At 46.8% G+C, this 16,019-nt stretch overlaps 10 protein-coding genes across 10 annotated transcripts; 7 read left to right on the top strand and 3 right to left on the bottom strand.

Moving 5' to 3' along the window:
- Positions 1–377: 377 nt before the first annotated feature.
- On the top strand, positions 378–2,844 carry LY89DRAFT_641392 (Pet127-domain-containing protein; the record flags this gene model as incomplete). Its single annotated transcript, XM_018211712.1, has 2 exons — positions 378–1,760; positions 2,307–2,844. The coding sequence occupies 2 exons, from the start codon at positions 378–380 to the stop codon at positions 2,727–2,729; spliced, it is 1,806 nt and encodes a 601-aa protein (XP_018074337.1). The 3' UTR covers positions 2,730–2,844.
- LY89DRAFT_467807 (uncharacterized protein) lies at positions 2,809–3,282 on the bottom strand. The gene is made up of 2 exons (XM_018207735.1): positions 3,067–3,282; positions 2,809–3,015 (listed from the first exon to the last, which is right to left on the bottom strand). The coding sequence occupies exons 1-2, from the start codon at positions 3,150–3,152 to the stop codon at positions 2,889–2,891; spliced, it is 213 nt and encodes a 70-aa protein (XP_018074336.1). The 5' UTR covers positions 3,153–3,282; the 3' UTR covers positions 2,809–2,888.
- A 25-nt stretch (positions 3,283–3,307) lies between these two features.
- LY89DRAFT_716448 (DUF410-domain-containing protein) lies at positions 3,308–4,613 on the top strand. The gene is made up of 3 exons (XM_018218267.1): positions 3,308–3,534; positions 3,587–3,880; positions 3,933–4,613. The coding sequence occupies exons 1-3, from the start codon at positions 3,491–3,493 to the stop codon at positions 4,576–4,578; spliced, it is 984 nt and encodes a 327-aa protein (XP_018074335.1). The 5' UTR covers positions 3,308–3,490; the 3' UTR covers positions 4,579–4,613.
- A 20-nt stretch (positions 4,614–4,633) lies between these two features.
- LY89DRAFT_467734 (uncharacterized protein) lies at positions 4,634–5,367 on the bottom strand. Its single transcript, XM_018207734.1, has 2 exons — positions 4,844–5,367; positions 4,634–4,790 (listed from the first exon to the last, which is right to left on the bottom strand). The coding sequence occupies exons 1-2, from the start codon at positions 5,244–5,246 to the stop codon at positions 4,690–4,692; spliced, it is 504 nt and encodes a 167-aa protein (XP_018074334.1). The 5' UTR covers positions 5,247–5,367; the 3' UTR covers positions 4,634–4,689.
- On the top strand, positions 5,299–7,347 carry LY89DRAFT_641384 (RAI1-like protein). Its single transcript, XM_018211711.1, has 9 exons — positions 5,299–5,560; positions 5,811–6,053; positions 6,105–6,136; positions 6,188–6,215; positions 6,267–6,274; positions 6,324–6,427; positions 6,478–6,648; positions 6,696–6,992; positions 7,040–7,347. The coding sequence occupies exons 1-9, from the start codon at positions 5,489–5,491 to the stop codon at positions 7,255–7,257; spliced, it is 1,173 nt and encodes a 390-aa protein (XP_018074333.1). The 5' UTR covers positions 5,299–5,488; the 3' UTR covers positions 7,258–7,347.
- Positions 7,348–7,538: 191 nt separating this feature from the next.
- LY89DRAFT_682795 (NADP-dependent malic enzyme) lies at positions 7,539–10,394 on the top strand. The gene is made up of 10 exons (XM_018214574.1): positions 7,539–7,914; positions 7,967–8,067; positions 8,119–8,231; positions 8,287–8,365; positions 8,491–8,839; positions 8,887–8,978; positions 9,033–9,229; positions 9,278–9,633; positions 9,688–9,760; positions 9,813–10,394. The coding sequence occupies exons 1-10, from the start codon at positions 7,856–7,858 to the stop codon at positions 10,110–10,112; spliced, it is 1,719 nt and encodes a 572-aa protein (XP_018074332.1). The 5' UTR covers positions 7,539–7,855; the 3' UTR covers positions 10,113–10,394.
- Positions 10,395–10,471: 77 nt separating this feature from the next.
- LY89DRAFT_731216 (uncharacterized protein) lies at positions 10,472–11,092 on the bottom strand (the record flags this gene model as incomplete). The annotated part of the gene is made up of 1 exon (XM_018219552.1): positions 10,472–11,092. One exon carries the CDS (start codon positions 11,090–11,092, stop codon positions 10,472–10,474), a length of 621 nt encoding a protein of 206 aa, XP_018074584.1.
- A 2,551-nt stretch (positions 11,093–13,643) lies between these two features.
- Positions 13,644–14,487, top strand: LY89DRAFT_682794 (uncharacterized protein). The gene has a single exon (XM_018214573.1). The coding sequence runs from the start codon at positions 13,691–13,693 to the stop codon at positions 14,330–14,332; it is 642 nt and encodes a 213-aa protein (XP_018074331.1). The 5' UTR covers positions 13,644–13,690; the 3' UTR covers positions 14,333–14,487.
- Positions 14,413–14,720, top strand: LY89DRAFT_467650 (uncharacterized protein). The gene has a single exon (XM_018207733.1). It carries the CDS (start codon positions 14,493–14,495, stop codon positions 14,661–14,663), a length of 171 nt encoding a protein of 56 aa, XP_018074330.1. The 5' UTR covers positions 14,413–14,492; the 3' UTR covers positions 14,664–14,720.
- Positions 14,721–14,858: 138 nt separating this feature from the next.
- Positions 14,859–15,921, top strand: LY89DRAFT_682793 (NAD(P)-binding protein; the record flags this gene model as incomplete). Its single annotated transcript, XM_018214572.1, has 2 exons — positions 14,859–15,035; positions 15,206–15,921. Exons 1-2 carry the CDS (start codon positions 14,988–14,990, stop codon positions 15,917–15,919), a joined length of 762 nt encoding a protein of 253 aa, XP_018074329.1. The 5' UTR covers positions 14,859–14,987.
- Between the last annotated feature and the right edge of the window lie 98 nt (positions 15,922–16,019).

Genomic DNA, 16,019 nt, shown 5'->3' with positions numbered 1-16,019 from the left:
TAGATGGTCTAGCCAAGAGGCGGCAGCAAGACGTAACCCATAGTGCAGATAGGAAACGACTTGTCACGGCGATTCAGGACGGGAACCTCTCCGAACAAGAACGGCGAGAAGTGTTGAGAATATTGCGAGCTTCACTGCTCACCACTATGACTTCCAGCAAAGAGTCTAGAAACACGAGAACGTCTGCTACCCATCGGAGTCTGAAAGATGCCATGCTACGTCCCAATCCTCGGGCACCATATCAGCCTGTACAACGAGTTGGCATTGAAGTCCCATATGTAGTTGGAAGCCCACGCGCGGGCAATACTCCTCCAATCGCTAGAGAGCCGCCTGGACCAATTGAGACGGCTCTTGCGCCCAAGTTCTTAAGAGGCAGTATGACTGCACATGAAATAGAAACAGTCAAGGCTGATAATCTGGAACTCATTCCGATTGATAGCGGCCCTCTGAATGTTCCTAAGCTTGCTTATGGTCTAGAGCGAGTTCTTTTCAACCCAGGCGTGTATCAACTGCAAGATCCTCGAACTAGAGTATTCAATTTTGACCCATACCTGCAGACTATTATGCCTGTCGACGAATTTGATTTCAATGCTCTAAAGCAGTATGTTACCTCGTCAAAAGATGATACCCTGTTGAGCAAGGCAGCTGCAGAAAAGAAAAAGTACACAGGATCAACTTCCAGCATGACTGCTTCTCTTGCACATTTCCATTTCCTGCTCTCGCAATGGAGACTCATTAATGTTGGGAATCTTTCAAAAATGTTTCCCGTGCAATACCATACATTCACAGCCTTCCAGCGTTGCCCTACCTCCATATTTCTGAGGTGGAAAGATGGCACATACGCGATTGACGCGGACAAGCAATTCGATGGAGCTTCGGTCCTCAGCATGCTCGGCAAATCGATGGAGAAATTGCTGACTCTGCCTATGGAAGATTTCGAAAAGTACAGAAAGGGGAAATCAGACCAAATTTCGGAAGAGGAGCGAAATGAGCCTGAAGCATTTCATTATACTACCATGGGAGACTTCCTCATGAGATCGCAATTAGATGCTTATGATTCACGCCTACCAGGAACTGGCATGTTTGATCTGAAAACTAGGGCCGTCATCTCAGTCCGCATGGACACGGACGCCTACGAAGAGGGCCGTGGTTATCAGATTCGGAACCGTCATGGCGAATGGGAATCTTTTGAGAGAGAGTATTACGACATGATCAGATCAGCTTTCTTGAAGTACTCTTTACAGGTCAGAATGGGCCGCATGGATGGTATATTCGTCGCGTTTCACAACACAGAGCGGATCTTTGGTTTTCAATACATCAGCCTGGAAGAGATGGACTACGCGCTTCATGGCTCGGATGACAGGAGACTTGGTGATGCTGAGTTCAAGCTCAGTGTGGATCTACTCAATCGTGTTCTTGATCGTGCTACTACGAAATTCCCTGAGAAGTCACTTCGTATACACTTCGAAACACGAGATGCTGTCACGCCTTTCATGTATATTTTCGCTGAGCCTGTTGAAGAAGACAGAATTGAAGAAATCCAAGCAACTAACAGGGATAAGGCTGAGGAGTTTGAGAGACGTGTCTTGGGTTTGGAGGCCGAAGAACGCAATGAGCAGGAGAAGATAGCTCAGTGGAATGCTCTTCGTGCTCGCGTGGAACGAACTATGAAACAGGACGAGGAGGCCCCAGAGCAACAATTAGAAGGTGCCGAAGATGATGCTGATGCTATGACCGAAGAGGAGCGACATCAAATTCAAGTGATCGTGTCCGGGAACACTTTGACTGAAGAGGATCACGAAGAGACGGAGAGACTTGCTGATGAGGAATCGGACGAACTGGAGGAAGAGATAGATGGAGCAGCAAGTGAAGACTTACTGGAGACTGAGGAAGCAGACGAATCTGAGAGAGAGGTGGAGGAAGCAGCGAGCGAAGATGTGGTGGAGAACGATGAAAATACGAATGAGGATGATGCTAACTTGACTCCTCTGTTAGAGGCAGATCAAGATCTTGAGGATGCTGGAGAATCCGGCGAAAGTGGCGAGGTCGAAGTCAACCCGGAGAACGAGTCAAGCGATGTTTCCGAGAAGGGAAGCACTTCAGTTGAAGAAAGCGAGGAGGTTGAGGAAGACGACGAGAATACCGAGTCTCTCTCCACATCCGATACTGAGGATGTCGAAGCCGAGGAGACCAAAGAAGAGCCGGTAGAGGGAGCTACCGAGAATGAAGACTTTATTGACGAGGACGCTGCGCGAGATGTCCCTAACCCCACGATCGCCAAGACTAAAGGCATGCCTCATCGTGAGGAGCCTCTTTTGGCCATGACACTCACGATCCGCAATCTAGTTGATGGCGAATATGTTGCGCAGCCTGACGCAGAAAATTATCCTCCTGGTGCGAAATGGGACGTCGAGTACGCACTAGCCGAGGTGCAGGACAGAGACAGAGCAGACCTGCTGTACAAAGCATGCAAACTCCGACGGAAGAGAACTTACACCAACACGGTTGATTTGACTGCAAATGTGTTGCAGGACGCTTTCTTGGAGCGCATCAAGACTTTGAGTCGAGAGGGGAGAGTATGGAGGGATAAGCAGAAGGAGATTGAGGAGAAACTTCCGCTCAGAACTTTGGATGAGACGTTGCAGAAGTCGAGTGAGATTAGGAACGAGGAGAGTAATGATGACAATGACGCGCATGACGAAGAGGGGGAAGGAGAGGTCAAGTCATGATTTCATTTGTATCATACAATAAGGCGCCGGTTGTAAAATAATTGTATACTACTATTGTCTGTATAAATGTATATAGTACCTAGACTCGTTCTTGAGAGAACAATGTACAACAGAGATCATCTCCAAATTTATGTATATATTCATTCGCGCAAGACATACTTACCTATCGTGGTGGCTCGGGTATATTTTCGCTTCACAGAGGGAAAAAAAAAAAGCCAATATCTCTACTACCAAAGGAATAACAAAAAGTATCGTTGCAAAGATATTGAATGCACCCTCCGGGAATCTGTTCACATAATTAGATGGTGTATAAGTGTATAGGTACAGGGCTTCTCACCGAACCCGGAGCCAGCGCATGGGAAGCGCTGATTTTACCATTAAACCAAGGGTGCAATTATCAGATGGATGATTGACTGCAATCATGTCCTTCCTAAGGCTAAAATTTGCTTATCTAAATTCATGATAAACAGTCAAAAACTCCTGCCAATATAGGTATAGCGGCCGCTGTGAAGTGCGGAGGAAGTCACGTTGTAAAAGAAATTGACAGTTTGGTAAAGAAAGGAGGGCAAAAGAAACATGTAAGAAGTAAAATCAAGAAATAAGAATGGAAAGTGTCCTCAGAAAATGGTGAAATTGACCTCGGTCTAGTCGCGGTTTTGCTCTGCTAAAAATCCTCCCGAACCAAATCGTCAGCCTCGTCAAAGCCAAACCAAGATTTCGATTTCCTGTGACCCTCTTGCCTACCACCAACAAAGCACAAAATGAGTGCCAAAATCGAGAAAATCATCGTGCGATTACAGGGCAAGTATGTGAATTCCCTCTCTTCCCCACATCCCCCTTCCTAACCTCCGGTACAGAATCACAGAAGGACAATTCTACGAAGCCCAACAACAAACCCGCGTCGTCGCAGCCCGCTACGTCAAATCCGAATCCTGGGACGCGGCGATAGATATCCTATTCAATGTCTCGCAATCGCTGTTGAAGGCGGGACAAGGTGGCAGTGGCGGTGATCTGGGCTTGTTCCTTATCGAGACGTACAAGCAGGCGGAGTTGAAGCCGGATGCGACGAGTAAGGGGAAGTTGTTGACGCTGTTGAGGCTGTTTGATAGTGAGGAGCCGACGAGGAAGAAGTTTATTGGGGAGATGATTGCGTATGTTTCCTCTGCTTGTAGAGGAACAGACGGTGGTGCTAATGAGATATAGATGGTCTGCGAAGTGCGGGGAGTATCCTGCTGGAGAGCCTGAGTTGCATCATGTTGCGGGATCTCTGTATGCCGAAGAACAGGAACCGTATGAAGCGGAACGACATCTTACACTGGGGACGAAGGATTCTCCAGAGGTGTTTACGAAGTTGGAGTATGAGTGGTATACCCAGGACGATTCGCATACAGCGGCTCAGTATGCTGCGAGAGCGGTGTTCCCATATCTGCTTGTTGGCAATGTGCGCGATGCTACGAAATCACTGCGATTGTTTACGAGTCGATTGACGGAGGCAAATAAGGGGTTGAGCGTGCAAGATGTGAGCAGCAATAGCTCTGATATGCGGATCTATCCCAGCCTGCCGCTACTTAATTTCTTGGGTTTGTTGCTGCTAGCTGTGCAGAAGGGAAGTGCGGACCTATTCAAGCAGTTGAAGAGCAAATATGCGCCGTATATCAAGGAAGTGGGAATATGGGATGAGGCTTTGACCTCAGTGGGAGAGATGTACTTCGGTATCCAAAGACCAAGACAGGGTAATCCTCTCTTCGATATGATGGGTAGCATGTTTGGTGGAGGCCTTGCTCCACCGAAGCAGCAACAGCCAAAACGTGTTGGAACTTCAGCACCAGCAGCGGAAGGATTGGATTGAATGTAATGTCATTCTGAAAGATCATCGCTATGAACCAATCTTTTGCCGCTGTCCCAGGGTATCGTGAACGCCGTGAATGCAAAGGAAATCCAAAACTCTTCCCATCTCATTCTAACGCATCGAATGATCATCCTCGGCTTCGTACATCCAATTGTCCTCTGCCAATAGTGCCATCTTCGCTCGCAGACTGGCCTTTACAGCATCGAGAAGTTCTGTCTCGATATTAGCTTCAGTGCATAACAAATAAACAATAGCATCTGCTCACCAGCAGGCTCACTAGGAGCTCTATTCCTATCTCTCTGATGATGCTTCACCGCATCCGCCAATCTTTGGCGCTCCTCTATCCCAGTATCAGCCTCCCATCCATCCATGTCAGAACGTGTATGCTCACTCTCCTCCTCCTGCGTATCAACTCCTTCTTCATGCTCATCGTCGAACGAAGTCATTGGCAAATCCCCTATCTCGAACTCCCCATTCTTATCCCTAATTACTATTTCAGAGGAATCGGATTCCGGCTCAATGTCTAGACGTAGTGTTTCTGTAGAGGTGGACGTAGAGCTGGTTGTAGGTCGGCGGCTGAGATGTTGGTGGAAAAGGTTGCGACGGACTCCCGTTGTGGGGCGGGAGGTGCTGCTGGTGCTTGACGTTGCTTGTCGTCTTTCGGGCATTGTAATAATGTTTGATCTGTCGAAATGAATGGTAGGTGGGTGTCCTCAGACAAAAGGAATATTTTGTTGTGGGTTAGGATGAATGTTGTTTGGCTGTGAAGGAATGTTTTCTGGTCGAGGCTGAGACGAGGCTTGCGTGTGTGGGGTCGGCAAACCTCCCTAATCAACCATTTTCTTTATTTATCACTAAGAGTTTTCGCCCGATTCGGTTTCGCAAGTCATGACTGAGAATAGCTTCGAATATGAGTAGCACTTTTGAGATACAGCCTATTGGCCGCTTTGTGGGCCAAAGTGCTGCCATTAAGAGACCCAAGGTACGCATCTTTCGTCGGGACGACACTAATCCAATCAGTAGAGTTCAGCCTCGCTCTGATATAATGTTTCAGTCAAAATCCATTTACAATTTGATCATTTGTCTTTCTTGCGACGATGCTCTATTATATCTGGCGTTGTCCTACCTCGGTCCAGCACAAGTGTCCTAAACTAAGTCTACATTTGAGAGCTGTCTACTTACAAACCTCTCGAAGTTAATCGTATTGAGTTCATTTACTTACTTTTGAATAGGAGATAGCTTGCTTTTCATACGATGACCAGCATCAATTCCGTCTCGATGATTCCTCCATTAAGTGGTACTATCCACCAACTCTGGGAGCAGATCTGTCCAGAGGCTTTGATACTTTTCAGAAAATGGACGATACTGCCGATGATCACCTTGATAGCTTGCTCAAGACGATCATTAATTATGAGCAAAAGGAAGGCAAGCGTGTCGAGACAGACTTCATCACATGGAGAGGGATGATGACCAAGGTACGTTAAACTCGATGTTCAAAGTAGGCGCTAGACTTACGTTAGATTCAGATTATGGGAGCAATCTTCAGTGATAGAGATGGGTACGTTGTCAACATCAAGTTTCACAATAGCATAGCTAACTTTGAACCAAGCTTTGAAATGAACGCTACGCTTTTCCAAGTGGGCGATCCTCCTAGAAAATTTCAGGCTTAGCTGACAAACAATGTGAAGGATACAATGTATGATACTCAAGACGACATTCAGAGAGGGTTTTGCTAAGTATAACAGCTTCATCGAAGAACACCATGCATACAAACTTCAATCACATGCACGGCAATCGGCGCAAGCATCACAACCTGGCAGACCATCTCAAGATATGATGAGTTTCTGGGGTGAGTAATAGTATCACAAACAGCCAAAAAGATGTTACTGACAGTTTAAGGATACAAATTCGAGACGTTATGCTTGTTGCCAAAGACTTGGGCCGAAACCCCAAGAGACTACATCGAGAACCGGGAGAACGAGGTCGTCAGCAATCACGCACAATACTGCTCGATTGTTAGGACAAGCATTGGCAACTCAGTCTTGATACTTGGTGGCGAAGTAGATGCCAGTATGAATCCATTCGTGATCTAAAGGCTATCACTGACATCGTCTTAGTCTGGGATTCAAAACCAACAGATGGTAGCCCAATCCATTGGGTTGAACTGAAGACAACCGCCGATATTCGAAACGACCGAGACATGGTCAATCTGGAAAGAAAACTGATGAAGTTCTGGATTCAGTCTTTCCTTCTGGGGGTGCCGAAGATCATCGTTGGCTTTAGGACACCTGATGGATTCTTGAAAAGAGTTGAGGAAATGAATACTGCTTCGATACCCGGTACGGTCAAAAGGAGTGGCAAAGCAACTTGGGACGGGAACATGTGTATTAATTTTGCAGCGGCGTTACTTGATTGTGAGTATTGTCTCTGCTCCTCGTCGACTATTGCTAAGCTTTCACAGTCATCAAGGCTACTGTTACCGGAGATGGCGTTTGGAGGATCAGAAGGAAGGAACGGTCACCAACTATCGAGATATTCAAGTCTGAAGAGACTGGTCATGGCGACATTCTCTCTGATGAATTCATCAATTGGCGAATCAAACTTGCGTTGAACAGCAAGCAGACTGAGAGTCTCAATGCCGGGGCTTCGTCAACTGCGATGGATGTTGATAGAGCATGACTTCGGTTCTACATGTAACTACTTACTAGCGTACTCAGAGGACGGTTGCCTTGAGACCTCTTGTACGAATATCAATATGTACATGCTAGGCACGTGACCATCTACCCCTTCAGGATTCCGTCTCCAAATCATGTCTTAAGCCCTTGTCGCTGTCAAGAGTACTCGATGTTGTTCTGATTCGTTTCGTCTTTACTAAGCCGCAGGGTCAGACGTCAGCACATCGGACTTCCGTGAGACATTTGGGTACTTACCTATATTTGCGCTTCCGATTATCACGATAACTCAAACCCTGTCTCCATAAAAACATCGCGACCAACAAACATCTGAAAGTGTTTCCGAGGCACAACTTCACAAGCACTGCCCCCAAAGACACACCTTAAGATCAATTGGATCACTCGTTCTCCAATAGCCGAATTCACCTAATCCAAGACATCCTTCCTGTCTGGGCCGAGGTCCTGCCAAAAATTTCCATTTAGTCAACAAAAATCTTCCAATGAGGAAGACAACCTGCAGTACAACTGCGCAATTCCTTCGCAACACATTGAAGCACGCGTCTCGTACTCACTCAGTCCATTACTCTTCGAGTTTTGCGACCAAGATGGCGAGTACTCCAAAATCTACTCCGGTATCGCCCGAACGAAAGCAGAATAAGTCCACGTGAGTCACTTTTTGCAACGGAGCAAGAACATATGATTAACAAATATTGTAGAACTCTAGATACCTCCCATCCGATTGAGGTCCGAAAGCAAATCCGAAGTCATGGTCTTCTTCCTCCCAATGTCGAGTCTCATGCTCTTCAAGCCCAAAGATGTAAGAGTGGGGACCATCATTTTGTTGGGATTTGCTGAAACTCATTCACAGGCCTCAAGCAATTGGCTTCAAAGACAACTTCTATTGAGAAGTATATCTACTTGAGCAATTTGAGAAATGCGAATAGCCACCTCTTCTACCGCTTGCTGCTCGACAATTTCTCTGTAAAATTTCCTACCCAACCACTAAATCTCTGATGTACTAATCAAAGTTTTCCAGACTTTGACACCAATTCTGTACACTCCCGTCGTCGGTGAGGCGTGCTTGAAGTGGTCTGAGATCTATCAACGACCAGAAGGTGAAGTTGTCCCTCCTAAACCTCATGGGTTTCTACCAAGTTGCCCCCACGGGCCTTGATGGACACCCGCTGGCGGCGACGAATCACTTTTCAAGTAGATTTTCACGTACTAACTGTTTTAATAGGTCTCTATGTCTCTTGGCATGACCGCGGAAACATCGCCAATGTATTGCGCAACTGGCCTAAGCCCAAGGTCGAGATCACAGTCGTTACTGATGGCTCGCGAATCCTTGGATTGGGTGATTTAGGCGTCAATGGAATGGGAATTCCTATCGGCAAGCTCAACTTGTACACAGGTTGTGCTGGTATCCGACCTGAGAATACCTTGCCTTTGTGTCTCGATCTCGGAACCAACAATGAGGCTTACCTGAAGGATCCTCTCTATTTAGGTGCTCGTATGAAAAAGGTGACCGATGCTGAGGAAAAGGAGTTTCTTGATGAGTTGATGGTTGCTTTGAATACTGTTTGGCCAGGGTAAGCGCTTCTATTATACCAAGCGCACAGAGGCTCATCAAGTCTAGGATCGTTGTCCAATTTGAGGACTTCAAGAACCCTTTTCCTGCTCTTGAGAGATATCAACATAAATACTCCTGCTTCAATGACGACATTCAAGGTAAGTAAACAGCTAAGGAACCTAGGTTTGCCACCGTACTAAACACCAATATAGGCACTGGAGCTGTCATCTTGGCTGGTATTATTAACGCTTTGAAGGCAACTGGTAAACCGGTCAAAGACCAACGAGCTGTCTTTATTGGAGCAGGAAGTGCTGGCGTCGGAGTGGCTAAGCAAATTGTTGAGTTCTTTGTGAAGGAAGGCTTAACTGAGGACGAGGCACGACGATGCTTCTGGTTTGTTGATACGAAGGTACGACACTCATTTATTTACTCGTTTGGCAATACCTAATTCATGCAGGGGTTGATTACCAATGATCGTGGAGACAAGCTTGCGCCTCACAAAATCTACTTCTCTCGGGATGATAACAATGGCCAACAATTTAGGGATCTTGAACAAGTTGTCGATTACGTCAAGCCCACTATGCTCCTAGGTCTCTCTACCATTCGAGGTGCTTTCAATAAGACGGTTCTCGAGAAGATGGCACAGTTGAACGATCAACCCATCATCTTCCCACTTTCCAATCCTTCAAGCAACGCTGAGTGTTCCTTTGAAGAAGCTGTGAAGTACACTGATGGGAAGGCGATCTTTGCGAGCGGCAGTCCATGGCTACCCTTTCTCTACAAGAACAAGATCTTGCAACCAAGTCAAGGAAAGTAAGTGATCAATGCACCCCTAAATGCTGCGTTCGGTTATCTAATTATCAAAAGCAACGTCTACGTCTTCCCGGGTATTGGTCTCGGCGCAATCCTCAGCAAGGCAGTTCATATCAGCCAAGAAATGGTATTGTATATCTGAATGAACATAGTCCTACAATCTATCTAACAGCAAACAGATCTACGCTTCAGCTGTCGCTCTCAGCAACGCAACGAACGCAACTGAGATCAACGACGGCAAGCTATACCCTGACATGGACCGTATCCGCGACGTCAGTGTCATCGTGTGCCGAGAAGTAATCAAGGAAGCTCAAGCCCAAGGACTTGATCGCGAAACCTCCATTCGAGGCATGAGCGACGCTGATCTCGACGCCTGGATTCGCAGTCGCATGTATGATCCTTATAAGGAGACTGGTGTTGATGAGGGTGTTCAGGGTGAGAAGATTAGAGGCTCGCCTGTTAAGAAGTCGCTTTTGTGATTTAGATACTAGTGAGGGAGGGGTAATTGCGGGGTAGTTGGGTCAGATTTCTGTGAGATATAGCATAAACAAGGCGGCGCTTTCACGAGCAAAGGAACCAAAATGGGTAGAAGTGGTTGGCATACTGGTTGTACAGCACGTTTCGCCTTTCAGATCAATTTAGGTATCCGAAAAGTTGGGAGAAGATTTTGCTGATTCCCTCGAAAGAGGTTATTAAACTTCTTTTCCTCGAGAATAGCTAATTAAAATGCCTCTGTAGTCACTTTACTGCACATGAACTCAACGACACATTCTCAGTCTCACGGTACAAAGCAATTCGCAATAAGTTTATTCGTTAAGGTTGTTATCTCTATTTCAGTCTACACAGAATGTCGTCTACGCAACCTATCTCTCTCTGCCCACCCCTTAAGTCTCTCCACCTCTATTGCATCCTTCCTCCAACTCTCACCCCCTCGATCCCTCAAATACTTCAACTTCAACCCCCAAAGCTCCGGTCTCGGCAAAGGAGATTTCTTCTTCCCCTCCGCCTCCTCCCACAATCTCTGGACGTTCTTCCCCACAATCTGCATCTCGATTTCCTCTCTTACCTTCTTCGTCCTCTTGCTCCCTGCTACTTTTACCTCGACAATCTTGTCAGCGACGAAGTCATATGTGTCCCATTCGGTGCGCTCCTTATCGTACCCCTTGTGCAAGCGTTGGATACAGAAGTCTTCGCCGTTGCGGATGCAGCGGGTGCAGGATACGATGGGGTCTTTGGAGCGGTTGACGAGGAGGGTGTGGAAGTAGATGGTGTATGAGCATTTTAGGTGGGAGAGGTGGCATTGGAGGCAGGATCTGAGGAATGGGGGTTCTGGGTCCTCGGCGTCTTCGGGGCTGAGGGGGCCGGGAGATGGAGGTGGAGATGGAGGCTTAGTTGTGATGTCAAGTTGGGGACGGGATCGAGAGGTTGGAGGGGTCTGGGGTGGTGTTGGTGGTGCCATTTTTCGGTGGAATCTGGAGTTAGCTATGGTTCTTTGGTAGGGCGTATAGGTAAGGTGATACTTAATAGATAATATAGGTACTTGATGTGAGACAGCAGGAAGTGGTCTGGAACCAACGATGCATTTGTAGGCGAAAGCAACAAAGAAGGGTACAGTACCTACAAAGCTTTGTTACAACTTTGGAGGGGTGCTAAGTAGATTCTTGAACAGGGACAATGGAAGAAGAAGGTCATTGTTTCAGAGTGACAGAGACTGACAAATGTAGTCCGAGTCCAAGACAAAGAAAAACAACAATACCATTGTTTGGAATTCCACCAAAAAAAAAAGGAGCTGTTACAGGTGCTGATTGTCCGTCTCAAAGTAGGAAATGCAAAAACAGGAAAGTCTCCACCTTCTTTTTTAAGTATCATACCATAAGCTCAATGTCTGGGCTATTCTGAGCACTCATCTCTGTCAAAAGTTCATAGATCGCTTCTGGATTTTGAGTTAATGATTGGGAGAGGAGGGGTTGTTAACATAGGCACCAAAAAGTTTCTAGACAATGAAAGTCCAAAAAAATTTGTAGAACGCAGAGACAATGTTCTTTTTGTGCTGTGAATAGAAATGTTAGTACTTACATCTTGTCCCATTGTCCGTCTCTTTAGGTGCTATTAAGGATGGGTCAGTTCCTCTCAAGCAGGTGTGGTGCTGCCAACGGCACCGTTGGAAATGATTAGGGCCATAACACGCCCTGGTCCTTTCGAACTTTAAGATTCTATGCTGTTGAGGTCAGCAAGCGAACTCAAACAATTTGTTAGAAGTGGTAGAGGGGATTGTCTCTGCGTTCTGAACCAGTGGGACGGTGAGGCGCCACTAGCTGATTGGTTGGAAACAAATTTGCTTATTTAGCTATATACAACACAGTTCGTTTTGTGGACGGCCGGTACTCAACCAAGTTAGGAAGGTACCAATGAGTACCAATAAGTTGGATCATGACAATGCACAAGTGGAAGACACCATGTAGCGAATCATGATCAGAATTTAATGAACATTTGACTTTTTGCGTCGGATACTAGACTTATCATAATGCTATCTATATGCTTGCCATACCATAGAAATTGAGATACAAGCTAATATTGTGATTGTCCGGCAGTCTGCCTGACATTGCAAATGGGTTAAGTGCGGAGCAGATCCTACAATCCGAGAATACAAGCTCGAAAGAAGTATTCACAAAGAACACAAAAATCCCACGTCCCGACAGTCTAGGTTCACCAGGAAGACGAGAATCGAGGTGAATCACTGGAAAAACTGCCAAAAAAGACTCATCCTGTTTACATCCTGCGATGTTCGCTTCTTCATCAGACTAAGTAGCGCAACCACAACACCTCTTTATGGCTTGCGCCACACAACCCACGTTGCGACAAGGTTCAACCTGATTCTTTCAGCTTCAGGATCTCGGTGTCGAAGGTTTCTAGACACTGCTTCTATCTTGATTTCGTCCGTCGCCTTGACCAACGTTGATTCACTGTCACGGACGAAGTCATATCTCTCGCTTGCCATCAAGACCTGATCACTTGAATCACCGCGGAAACGAAACTGGATTCTGGGACACCTTCCTCTCCCACAACCTGGTATTCTGGCCAAGAAACGCTCGCTCTGATCACTCCGCGATGTACAACATGAACGTTCTTACGATTCTGGGTCTGGCTATGTGCTTGAACCAGCTCGTCCTGGCTGTCTCGACCTCAACTAAGACCATTGCTGGAAGCACATCCTATGTCACCAGGACCACCACCGAAGCTACTGCGATTTTTACTACTTCGGGAGGATACACACTGTCGGAAATCTTTCCAACAACCGAGTTATGGACCGCGATGGTGTATTCTTTCACTTCGGGTACGCAGGAGTATACCTATACTACTACGGTGCCTCCAAGTTATTCATGGACCAGCTTCTCTACAGTCTATGGCAGGTAAGTAGCTTCCACACTCACTGCCAAACTCGAGCAAGGGAGAAGACTTCCAATTATAGCATAGTGCTAACAAGCTATCTGCAACTTCTAGCGCAACCGGCCTCATAACTTCGGCGCCAACCTCTTCGACTACGGGAGGACTTGGACTTGGCACTTCTACGCCGCAACTCACTTTGACCTCAGCTCCAACTTCGAGCACGTCAGCAGCTGTGACAATGGTCCATAGCGCCAATAACACGGGCGTGTATGTTGGTGCAGGGGTTGGTTCCGCCATAGCTGTCATCGCATTCTGTGTGCTAGCATACTGTTGGTATACCAGACGCCAACGTGCTAAGGAACCGAAGAAATCCCCATGGCTTACACGAAAAGAACATGAAGAGCGCGAAGAACGTCGACAAATAACATTAGAGAGGCAGAAAATGCTTAGAGAGCACTTTGCGGCTGCCCCAAAATCACGCTTGAGTACTCTAAGTGCATGGTTCCATCCTGGTTCTAAACCAGCCCAGCACCAGCAAGAGATATCGCATCCGAAGCTATTGCATCCATACCCTTTCCCAACGGGGCCGAGCGGCATTCTATCACATCCTGCGCCCACTCCTTCACCGTTTCCGCGCCCACCTCGTCCAGCATCCATTGGCCAGTCAACTATGTCGGAAATGAAGTACGGCAACATCCCAACCAACTTCAAGGCACAACCGGAGAATAGACAATACGAAAACATCGAGCTAGTCAAGCAGCCTACGCAGTACAGAAACAGGACGAACATGACGACGAACCCACCACTTCATGCACCACCCAGACCTGCATCGTCAATATACTCGGAGCAATTGGTGATGAAACCTTGGATCCGGAATAATGGGCCTAATGGTACTCTGAGTTACGCCATCGATCAAACGATCGAGAACGTCCAAGGATATTCAGGACCACCGTTGAACCGAGCTCACTCAATCACCACCCTTGTTCCGCCCATTGTACCTGATACGTACGCACACCATGACCAAGAATCCATCTACGAGCCTGCCGACGAGAGGCCTGAATGGGAATTCCCATCAGATGCATCATCTCACCATGGGAACACTGAACAAGACGAGTTCGAGAGGAGCATGAACAGAGCAAAGGCAATGGATTTCCTTGAGGGTGGAGAAGGCAATGTGTCACATCGTCGTGCGGCAACAGATCAAGAGTACATTCCACAAAGACTACAGCCTGGTGAGCAAGGTCGATCGACAGCACCGCCTGAAGAATCTCGACTAGGTAGCATTCAAGGTCTTCGCAAAATCAGAAATTGAGGCATTCGAATTCAAATTGATTTGTGAGATCAATATGATTGGAATCGAGCTTGGCTGGCTACTGGAAACGACTTGGTTTCTTTCAAACAGCCATGACTCTCCAGAACTGCTATGCAAATGGAAGAGCTGAAGGACGAAGTTATAACAAGCGCAAGGGTGTATGAGTATGGTGTATGAGTATGTCGTGGGCGTATCCGCTTTTTCTTGCTTCTGTGTTCACCAAGGTGCGTTCATGTTACCGCGACTTTCATGGCGGGAGACACAAGCCAGACTTCAAATGACTATGGGGGGTTTCTTATACTTTGTTTGCGCGAACTCAGCAATGGACTAATTCAAATCTTTTGACGGCACTCGCCCACGTCCACTTAAAGCTTACAAAGGTGATGTGGTGTTTGTTTAGTTGAGGTTGGTTTTGAGGATCCTCCGGACCTCTTTAGCTTCGGAAATAACAGTAGCGTCTTTCGGACTTAAATTTTCCCTTCTCCAAAGCTTTTCGGCTTTTAAACGTCATGGTGTTTGTACTTGACGTAGAGAGCTGCGTGACCATGATGGCTGCTGAGAGTCCAGGGTAAGTATTTAGCAAGTGCTTCAATAGTCTTTTTGTCAAGCTCTTCCTGTCTTCTTTTATCTATATCATACACACCCGACAACAAACATGCCTCCTTCCGGTCTTGCAATCATTATTGGAGCTGGTCCAAACACTGTAAGTTGCAATTATCAAGCATGGAAGCTTCCTACAACTAGCAGACGCATTCACCATAGCTTTCTATCTTTTCACACCTCCATTGGTGTCCCTTTCAGAGCTTTTCTTAACTCCCAGACCTCTTCTCAAGCACGAGCTGGCTCAATCAAATTCCTAGCTAACAACACCAGGGCACTGGCATAGCACGCATCCTCTCCCACCCCAAGCATGGCAACCTGGCTGTAGCCCTCCTCGCCCGCCGACCTGAGAACCTCTCCTCCGTCCGCTCAAACCTCGAAAAGACCTCTCCAGGTAGCACAATCGAAACCTTCTCCACCGATACTTCGCCCTCCCAGCTCAAATCCGTGTTCCAATCCATCCGCTCCCACAACTCTTTCAAGAATCTCAAGCTCAAAGTAGCTGTATACTCAGTGAAGCATTCGAGCAAGAAGCCATTCATGAATGAAACATATGAGGAATTTACGGAGAGTTTGGATCAATATGTTGGTGGTGCATTCACATTCTCCCAGGAAACTTTGAAGCTATTCTTCGAGCATCATGGGGAGAAACCTCTTTTTGAGACGGGAGAGAAGAAAGGGACGTTGATATTTACTGGGACATTGGGAGCGTTGAGATGTAGTGCCGAGTATGCGGCATATGGAGCTGGACGAGCGAGCGTGAGACAGTTGGCGCAGACTTTGGCTAGAGAGATGAGTCCTAAGGGTGTGCATGTCGTACACACGATTGCAAATGGGGCGATTGAGGACAAGGATGGAGAGGATCAGAAGATTGGGAAAAAGATGAGTGCTGATGCGGTTGGGAAAACATATCTGTGGCTTTCACAGCAGGAGCCGGAGCTATGGACGCATGAGTTGGACATGAGGCCTGCAGCTGAGAAATTCTGAGGCAACATCCCTTTGAATGAAAATTAAAGGTATATATAAACTGGGTTCGAAACGGTTTCATGGCATTCATTGCAACGAAGCATTCTTCAGAAAAGCGTCC

The sequence above is a fragment of the Mollisia scopiformis genome (genome assembly GCF_001500285.1).
Source record: "Mollisia scopiformis unplaced genomic scaffold LY89scaffold_7, whole genome shotgun sequence".
Lineage (NCBI taxonomy): Eukaryota > Fungi > Ascomycota > Leotiomycetes > Helotiales > Mollisiaceae > Mollisia > Mollisia scopiformis.
This window is presented reverse-complemented; position numbering and strand designations above follow the sequence as displayed.

Bases quoted from the DNA above. Each gene is read 5' to 3' on its own strand.
- LY89DRAFT_467807 (XM_018207735.1), bottom strand. From the start codon at position 3,152: ATGATTGCAGTCAATCATCCATCTGATAATTGCACCCTTGGTTTAATG. The intron at 3,016-3,066 runs GTGAGAAGCCCT...TTATGTGAACAG, and splicing joins ATGCGCTGGCTCCGGGTTCG to ATTCCCGGAGGGTGCATTCA.
- LY89DRAFT_716448 (XM_018218267.1), top strand. From the start codon at position 3,491: ATGAGTGCCAAAATCGAGAAAATCATCGTGCGATTACAGGGCAA. The intron at 3,535-3,586 runs GTATGTGAATTC...CCTCCGGTACAG, and splicing joins ATCGTGCGATTACAGGGCAA to AATCACAGAAGGACAATTCT. The intron at 3,881-3,932 runs GTATGTTTCCTC...AATGAGATATAG, and splicing joins TTTATTGGGGAGATGATTGC to ATGGTCTGCGAAGTGCGGGG.
- LY89DRAFT_467734 (XM_018207734.1), bottom strand. From the start codon at position 5,246: ATGCCCGAAAGACGACAAGCAACGTCAAGCACCAGCAGCACCTCCCGC. The intron at 4,791-4,843 runs GTGAGCAGATGC...ATATCGAGACAG, and splicing joins AGCTCCTAGTGAGCCTGCTG to AACTTCTCGATGCTGTAAAG.
- LY89DRAFT_641384 (XM_018211711.1), top strand. From the start codon at position 5,489: ATGAGTAGCACTTTTGAGATACAGCCTATTGGCCGCTTTGTGGGCCAA. The intron at 5,561-5,810 runs GTACGCATCTTT...ACTTTTGAATAG, and splicing joins CTGCCATTAAGAGACCCAAG to GAGATAGCTTGCTTTTCATA. The intron at 6,054-6,104 runs GTACGTTAAACT...CGTTAGATTCAG, and splicing joins GGAGAGGGATGATGACCAAG to ATTATGGGAGCAATCTTCAG.
- LY89DRAFT_682795 (XM_018214574.1), top strand. From the start codon at position 7,856: ATGGCGAGTACTCCAAAATCTACTCCGGTATCGCCCGAACGAAAGCAG. The intron at 8,366-8,490 runs GTGAAGTTGTCC...CTGTTTTAATAG, and splicing joins GATCTATCAACGACCAGAAG to GTCTCTATGTCTCTTGGCAT. The intron at 9,761-9,812 runs GTATTGTATATC...AACAGCAAACAG, and splicing joins TTCATATCAGCCAAGAAATG to ATCTACGCTTCAGCTGTCGC.
- LY89DRAFT_682794 (XM_018214573.1), top strand. From the start codon at position 13,691: ATGTCGGAAATGAAGTACGGCAACATCCCAACCAACTTCAAGGCACAA.
- LY89DRAFT_467650 (XM_018207733.1), top strand. From the start codon at position 14,493: ATGAGTATGGTGTATGAGTATGTCGTGGGCGTATCCGCTTTTTCTTGC.